This window comes from Arachis ipaensis, chromosome B3 (assembly GCF_059453495.1).
Source record: "Arachis ipaensis isolate K30076 ecotype BB chromosome B3, ASM5945349v1, whole genome shotgun sequence".
In the NCBI taxonomy this organism is placed as follows: domain Eukaryota; kingdom Viridiplantae; phylum Streptophyta; class Magnoliopsida; order Fabales; family Fabaceae; genus Arachis; species Arachis ipaensis.
In genome coordinates, this window is record NC_142438.1 from 144,672,988 (window position 1) to 144,682,224 (window position 9,237).

The window sequence follows — 9,237 nt, forward strand, 5'->3', positions numbered from 1 at the left end:
TCTTTGATTCAACATCCACTTAAAACATATTTTTGTATAGGTATATAACATAAACATATATAGAGTGCGAATTAGTCGGGTAGGGTTGAGGCTCAACCCACACCCTACCCGATCGGGTGGGGTCGGGTTGGGTACTCGCGGGTAGGGTACATATTGCCACCCCTACCCGTAGTCCATATCCAGCTCTATCATATTGCACAAAATATATACCCAATGCATCTATTAATTCTGCACATTCAGTGTCACATCAATGTTATATATATATTATCATCAACATACATTTTGAATTTATTATTCCACTCACTGTTGATAGCTCATGGGTATTCAATAATCAATTAGATTTAAATCCAATTAATAATTTTCACATTACCGTAACAGAGTCAATAAAAGATTGATCTTTTGTATCAATTTTTATAATTGGATACTGGAATGACAAATTCAAGAAGCTGCAACAAGTAATTTAAAGTTTTAGAGATAATATTGAAAAAATTCAATTTTAATTCTGTTCCTATTCCTTCTAACTCAACAATTATAGCCCCAACAGTAAAATTTCCAAAAATATTGTACCTCACTATCATATAAGAATTTCTATTTTTTAAACATCAAATAAAAATATATAAAAAATAAAACTTTATTAATTTTAAAAAAGAAAAACTTTATTAACAAAATATAAATATAAAAAAAAAGAAAAAAAGAAGATGCACTAACAGTAATGTGTTAGTAAGAAGAAAAACAAAAAAGTATGTTTAAAAAAGATAAAAAAAAATTACGCACACAATAAATAATGCATGTATAAAAATAATTATAATAATTTGATTGAATTTAGTTAAATAATTCACTTAATTGCAGGATGTATCGGTTAATAATCAATATTCCTTAAAAATACTTGTTAGCAAAATTCATTAAAAGTAAAAAATACTGTAATAACTAATAAGTGATAACAAAAGTTAAATTACACGTGCTATACATTTAATGACGCAAGCGAATCATTCTCAAATGATATTAACTACAGTATTAATTGCGGCGATAAAATATACGTAGTATCTGCTCATCTGCACCACTAACTTTATACATCAACAATCATATTTTTATATTAGACTACACCTAGCGTATGTCGCATATATTAGCGACCATTCAAAACTTAGAATTACAATAATGTATTTATCAAAACTTATATTTACTTATTCAAAAATGCTATATTTATACTAAAATTAATCGTTAATATATTTGTGTATAAATATATGTGATTTAATTTATTTTCAATGTGTATTTATATTCTAATATATATTTTATACTGATGATTAATTTTGATGGCTAATTTTAGTGTACACATAACATAACTCTTATTTATTTGTCCATATTTAACTGTTGACAGGGACGGATTTACTGGGGCGAGTGGAGGCCTCGGCCCCAACTTTTTTAAAAAAAGATTAATAGTAATAAGTTATTAAGTACGATTTATTTTTTTTAAATTTATTTAGTATTTAGTCTAATATAAATAAAAATCCAGTCTAACATAAATATTAATGATTTCTAATATCTAAAAAGTAAGTAACAATATTAAAAAAATATGAAAAGATATTATTACTAATATTTTTTAATTAAATACAATTTTTCAATTCCCATAAAGTAGATTTTTTTCTTCTTGTGAGCGTCTTTCTTGATTCATTTGGTATTAATTTTCTCTATTTCAACTACTATAACTGAGAGTTCTTTTTCAGTTATGAATATTGTGAATAATAATTCAGAAACAAAATGAAAGATAAATTTCTTGCTAATTGTCTTTTAATTATATTGAAAAAAAATTGCAAAAAAATTTGTTCTATTATTGATAAATTTTATGAAACGAGAAATCAATCACTTCGTTAATAAAAAGTACATATATATTTTTTGTACTTTAAAATATATTCTCTATCAGTATATTTTTGTAATGCATTTTACATTATATAATTTTTTGCATAATTTTTTAATATTATATATATTATTGGCCCAGGATACTATTTCTGGATCCGTACTTGACTGTTGCCTTACAAACTTCATCCTAGAAACCAATTCACCATGACTCCACCAAGCTCGATAGACAAGGAAACATACTTTTATCATCAATACCCTAATTTTGATGACACTGCGAAGAGATTATAGATTAGGCTAATAAAGTTCAAAACAAAAATATTTAAAAAACAATAAAAAAAATTAACTCAAAATAATTTAAAGTTATGTTATTTTGCACTTTTCTATTATTATTGGAATAAGTAGATAATATTAAATATAATACATGTGTATTATACTATTATGGATATTAAATTAAAAAAATAACTTTAAGTTATTATCTTTCTAATATTATGGATCCGGAAAATAATTATGATGTATTTTTCATGATTTGTGAATAAAATATGTTTTAAAAAATGTGTCTTATACTTTCAATAAAGTTATAAAATAATGAAGAGTTTAGTTAACATGTGCCTTAAGACATATAATAAGCTTACTATTATTATTAAATTGTAAATATTTTTATTTAATAAAGACAAAACAAATGAGTTAAAATTTTGAATTTTTTATATTTTTAATAAAAAACTTTTTACTAATAACAGGCTTATGATGAGCTCTTAAGACACATATTAGTTAAAACCCCATAATGAATTAGAAAAGAATACTAACAAATTCTGTTTTTTTATAATACTCTTCCCAATTTCAAAGTGTGTTTTTTAAGATCTTAATACACATTAAGAATTCATAAAGGTTAGACTCGAAAGTACAAACTAAACTATCAAAGAGAATAATAATTGTTACTAAAAAAATGTCAATTTTAAGAGAGCAAAGGCTAGTGTGGGGACATAATCACATAACTAGCTCATTTGCCAGTGCCTTTCAATAAATATGTCATTTCTTATTATATGTTAATATTCATATTTTACTATAAAACAGATTTGTTTCGATGAACTCTCATCCTCAGGAATATTAATGATTGTATGGGACAAAGCAGAAGAATTCAATGCTAAAATAACTAATAAATCATATATATTTCTCACCAAAATTTCTATTGGCAGGGGAAGAGAAATTAGCCAGGCCCCAATGCCTTTAATGGCTATGTTTCTTACTGTAACACTATCCAATTTAAGACCAACCTATTCTCTACATTCATAGCTCTCTACTTCACATATATATATAAATTATAAGCCTTTAGCCATGTGTAACTGAAACTCCTCCATTGGTGATGGAAATTGGAATGCAATTATAGCTTTTTAGAGAGAGAGAGAGAGAGTGAGTGAGTGAGTAGAAAACATGGTACAAGAACACAAACATTAGAAGACATGCCTGTTACTGCTAAAAAGAAAGAGAGAGTCGGTTTAAATCAGTCATGGACCATTTTTCTGTCAAAATTGAAAATTCAAAACCCTACCCAAAGAGATATATAAGGCCCCCTGACAGAACAATCCAAGAGAGAGTTTCAGCAAATGCTCTTGCACCACGTGGCATGAGAATTGAAATATGAATAATGGGTCATTGATCCAATTAGCAATGACACAAAAATGGACAATGGAAACTATTGGCCCAACTAATAATAAACAACAGTATATACAAGTACTGAATGGAGCTCAGTACCGCGACGGATTAGTCCTTGACCTGCCGGGTTGGGGGATACCGTGAGAAACCAAAAAAAAAAATATACAAGTACTGAAGTACACTTGAATGGTGATCAATGAAAAACTTGTTCATTACCAATAATCTCCACAAGAACATGTACCATCTTTGAAATGGTGAAACCTGCTAGCATCTCGCACTATAATTTCCAAATTTTTTATCTCCGATATGTACTTAATGGCAACATGGCAATCACTACAAACGCGCAAGTTCTTCATCACCCTTATTGGCATTCCCTCTGGACAATTCATCAAAGCAAAAGCAATTGCCATCTTCTCACTGTGGTGTGCCAAGTTGTATTCTTTCTCCTCATTGTCCATGTCATGCATTACAGAGCTAGTATCCGGGACATAGCCGCGCATCTTCATTTCTGAAGTTAGTTCTTCCAGATACCGATTTATCTCCGCAGATTGTGGGTGGGATTTATCATCCAAACAGAACTGGTGAACCTGATTCTTTATTTCTACCCAACTTATGCCTGGTTCTTTCTTCAACATCTTGCCTCTCATAGCCTTCCTCACCTCAGAAACATCCTGCCACCTATTAGCAGAAGCATGAATATTGGCAAGTAGAATATATGATGCTGAATCTTGAGGATTGATCCTAAGAACTTCTTCAGCAACCCGTTTTGCCATTTCTGCATTCTTGTGGATCTTACATGCAGATAAGAGTGTTTTCCATATAATTGCATCTGGTTTCATAGGCATGGAACGTATCACAGCCTCTGCATCGTCCAAACAACCAGACCTACCTAGTAGGTCAACGACACAATTATAGTGTTCTAGTCTAGCCTTGAGCCCATACTTTTGTACCATCAACTCAAAGAAATCAAGCCCTTTGTCCTTCAATCCACAATGACAACATGCATATAACAAGCTCAAAAATGTAACTTCATTTCCTGGCAAATTTTCCTGTTCCATCTCATCAAAGAGTTTTATAGCTTCTTCCCCTCGACCATGAAACCCATAAGCAGAAATCATTGAGCTCCACAATACAATATCTCGCTGTTTGCCTTCTGAAAAAGCTTTCATAGAGTCTTGCAAGGATCCACATCTTGAATACATACTAACTAATGAGCTAACTACATCAACTATAGAACTAGCTCCTGCTTTGATTGCTTCGGCATGTATTTGCTTCCCTTGACCAAGTGTGGCTAACTCCGAACATGAACTGATCACAGTCACAAAAGTAATCTTATCTGGTCTGAAACCTGCCTTTTTCATCATACAGTATTGATCTAAAACTCCTTCGAAACACCCATTTTGAGCTTTCCCAGACATAAGTGTATTCCAAGCAACCACATTATAATTTGGCATCAATCTGATCAATGTCTCTCCATCACTCAAGCTTCCAGCTTTGATGTACATGTGAGCTAAAGAGCATGTGACAACCAAATTAAACTCAAACCCACTTTTCATAATATAAGCATGAATCTGTTGGCCTGCAAACAAAGCTGTGAGGTGTGCACATCCCCTGAGCACACTACCCAGCGAGTACTCATCCGGCATGAAACCCAACTCATTCATCCGTGAAAACAAGAACAAAGACTCCTCATTCATTTCAAACTTGGCCAACCCCGTGACCATTGCATTCCAAGTAGCAACATTCCTCTCGGGCATTTCATCAAACAGTTTCTTGGCACTCTCAAAACTACCCATTTCAAGATGGGCTTTGATCATGATGTTACACGACATGATGTTCCTACAAGGCATTCTATCAAACAGTAAGACTGCAGCTCGGAGCTCCCCAAATTTCGAATACAGGTTGAGGAGATGGTTGGAAACAAACTTGTCGGAGGAACAGCCAGAAGTAATAATCAAAGAATGAAGCTGCTTCCCCAAAGAAACAGACTTTGTGGGAATGCATGCTTGGATGAGATTTGAGAACAAACGGGGTTCAGACCATATATAAGAAACAAAGCTGTGAAACGCTTCTCTGATACGCCCGTTGGAGCACAAGGTTGCAAATTGTTCTTTGGCATCTGAAAAGTTTCCATCTTCCAAGTGGATTTTGAAGGTAACTGTGGACAAGTGAAAGACGGAATTTTGAAAAACGGTAGGCACAGAAAACGAGAAGCACGTACGAGGAAGACGAAACCTGCCCATGCAAGCTACATGGATTGTGGAGGGGGAAAAAAGCACCGCAAAATCGGTTTCAGCCACACAACATTGCTGAATTATCCACCGCCACGGAGTCGGAGACGAGCACCAAAGCAGAGGTGCTGGCGAACGAAGCAGCGGCCCATCAGGGTGGCTTCTCCCTTCATTTTTTTTTTCTCGTTTCCCGCCTTTTTTTTTTTTATCGGTGAATTGGACGACCCAATCCTAGGTACTCCAATGAATTGGACAAACCTCAATTCTAAGTACACAAAACACACTCACACACATTCTCATATACTTACCAATTTTCTTCTTCTCGGTTCCACTTCTGTTTGGTTCTTTCACTTCATTTTCTAAATTGGCCTTTCTTTCTAAGTGTATTTTTTTTTAAATAATAATAAGAGTTTAGCTAACATGTGTTTTGCTGTCTTTTGTCTAAGATAAATTTATCATTAATAAAAAAATTTATATATTTTTATTTAATAAATATAAAATAAATATATTAAAAACTTAAATTTTTTATATTTTAATAAAAAAATTATTTTTTAATTTTAACATATGCTCTTAAAACACATTATAGATAAACTCTAATAATAAAATAAAGTTTAGGTTAGTTTGACATTAACTATTCTACCAAAATAAAATTATATTCCTAAATTTTTTAAACCCACGTAAAAATACTTATAAAAATGGGTGCAAAGTAGTATGGACTAAGAATTTTTTTTCTCTGGTTTCTTTTAATAAAAGAAGATAGAATATTTCTTGCAAAATAGTAACCAACATTTTTTGTCCTGACTTAGATTTATATTTGAACTAACATTAACCAACTGTTCTTCTTTCTCTATTTGAACTAAATCCCTCGCTTAGAAAAGAGAAAAGAGAATGACGTGAATAATTTAGATGTTTTTGTTATAATTATTAGTAGTTTTCTCTCTTTTTATTGTCAAATTAGTACAATTGTAACTCAAGTTGGGCATTAGACATTACTGAAAATAGCTACTTCCCAAAAAAATTATTCTCATAACTTACTTAAGATAGATGAATTTTATAAGCTAGCAGCAAATATTTTTTTTTGTTGCACACGGTATCCCTTAACTCGACGGGCATGCGTGTGTATGATGATTTGTTTTTAAGTTATGCTACGTGTACACTAAAATCAGCCACAAAAGTCAGCCATCAGTATAACATACATGCTGAAATATAAATATACATTGAAAATAAATTAAACCACACATGTATTTATACACAAGTACATTGGTGACTGATTTTAGTGACTAATTTTAGTGTACAAATAGCATTTTTCTTTGTTTTTATATGCTTTTTCATGTAAAAATTAATTCAAATGCTTAAGTATGAAAGTGTTTTGGTGCTTAAGTTGGATATCGTTTTAATTTTTTTGATTTGATGAATTTTATTAAAAATGATAGAAAAAAAAAAAACAAAAAACACAAAACAACCTTAAAAAAAGAAAAAAATTTAGACATATTTTAAAATTTAGAATATACTTTAGAACCCTGAAGAGTGCATCATAGGCGTTGGTAACGGCTAGGACTAAAGCGCCCTCTTAAAGAGACGCTAGCAATGAAACATATGAAGCTGGAGCATGTAAAGTGGCGTTGCTAACGCCCACTAATTGAAGCGCCCTCTTAAGGAGGTGCCCAATCATCAATGAAGCATGCGTGAATAAATGAAGCTACATGAAGCAAAGGGCATGCATATTAATTAATGGATATTTTGAAGCATAGCATGAAGCATGATGAAGGCGTTTTTAACGCCAATAAAGAAGCATGCATGTGTTACAAATCAATGAAGCCATTTAATGATGCATGAAACAAATGAATCCAATTAATGAATCAATGGAGAACGTTGCATGCATGAGGCGTTAATTAATGCCAATGAATGAAGAAGCATGAAGCATGCGTGAGGAACAAAGGAAGCATTGTTCAAAGGCGTTGTTAACGCCCATATATGAAGCGTCCAATTAAGAAGGCGCCAACGTACATGGAACAACTTCACAAGCCACCCCTGGAGCATGCAATGTGGGCGTTACCAACACCCAAAGAAAGGGAGCACCCTCTCAAATAACGCCTTCGACTTATTTGCAAAATGTTTGGTTGACCTTTTTACCTTCAAAGAAGCATAACTTGAACTTAAGAAGTTCAAATGATACGCTTCTAGCGACATTAGAAAATTGATATTTAGGATTTTCCAACGATATATAATATAATCTATAATAAAAATGCAACTGGGGCACCAATAAGGAACATCTTTAATCCCGAAAAACACTAAAGCGTTAATAACGCCCAAATTGTAAAGCGTGTTAGTGTTAGTAACGCCAAGTCACCGCTGGAAGCAATAAATTGAGGCATTAGTAACGCTGGTTTGTGAAGCGTTACCTCCACTAATGCCCAACTTCAAGCCTGCAATTGGAGCTCTCAATTTGGTTCAATTAAATCACTCAAAACTCATGCAAGCAAGTCCACCATCAACAATCAATCAAAACCACAAGAATCATCTAGAAGTAGTTAGAAAATTTGCATTTGATTATAATTTGAATTTTATTTGAATTTGTAATTTATGATAGTTTATAAATAGGATACACTCCACACTTTATAGAACACACACCATCAGGGGGAGTTTTTGGACTCTCCTTCCACTCTCACACTCTTTCTCTCTTCCATTTTCTTTCTTACATTATAAATATTTAGTATGAGCTTCTAATTTTTTTCATTGGATTAATTTATTTTATTCTTCATCTTCAATTCTTCATTATTTTTTTAAAAAGAATTTTCGTTCTCGATTATAAGGATTCAATTATCTTGAGAAAGGAGTTGAATTCAACTTGAATTCTATGAGAGCTAGAGAAATGATCATAGAATCGATACTTGAAGTTCTTTCTCTCAATTGTTATGAATTTGGGTTTGGGATTGATGCGTAACATATAATCAACTAAAATTTTTTTTAAGTCACTTACATTTCTTGTTTGATCATCATCCAAAAATGACCGTCTAACTAGAATAATCAACTAACTATTGCTTGCATAATCCGTTAATTCTTGTAGAATCGACACTCACTCACCGTGAATTTATTACTTGATGCGACCCAATACACTTACCAGTAGTTCTACGGAAATTGAATTGTAAATTCCGTATTACCGTGAATCTGAACTTCATTTAAATCTGAACTTCATTTAAGGATTAGCTGACGGATCTATGCTCCATTTAAGGGTCAGCTGACAGCAAAGCTCTCATCAAAGCAATCCAAGTTTTGGAGAGAGTATCATAGCTCTTATTCATATGACATAATGAACTTATTTGACGTGGATTATGGTAGCCCAAGCTACGAAATCGTTCACTTTCTAATTACTAACAAGATTCAAGTCCAAAATCTTTCAACCAGATTTAAGTGTATCGTCCTTCTTTGACCGTTTTGCCAACTGCCAAAGAGGACAGAACTCACCAATGTCCTGTTTCTGTTTAAACAAAAAAAAAAACAG

At 32.3% G+C, this 9,237-nt stretch overlaps 1 protein-coding gene across 1 annotated transcript; it reads right to left on the reverse strand.

The window, feature by feature from the left end:
- Nucleotides 1-3,341: 3,341 nt before the first annotated feature.
- LOC107631499 (pentatricopeptide repeat-containing protein At2g41080-like) lies at nucleotides 3,342-5,923 on the reverse strand. Its single transcript, XM_088507800.1, has 2 exons — nucleotides 3,677-5,923; nucleotides 3,342-3,585 (listed from the first exon to the last, which is right to left on the reverse strand). The coding sequence occupies exon 1, from the start codon at nucleotides 5,745-5,747 to the stop codon at nucleotides 3,717-3,719; it is 2,031 nt and encodes a 676-aa protein (XP_088363926.1). The 5' UTR covers nucleotides 5,748-5,923; the 3' UTR covers nucleotides 3,342-3,585; nucleotides 3,677-3,716.
- Nucleotides 5,924-9,237: the final 3,314 nt, after the last annotated feature.

Coding starts and splice junctions, on each gene's coding strand:
- LOC107631499 (XM_088507800.1), bottom strand. CDS start 5,747: ATGGGCAGGTTTCGTCTTCCTCGTACGTGCTTCTCGTTTTCTGTGCCT.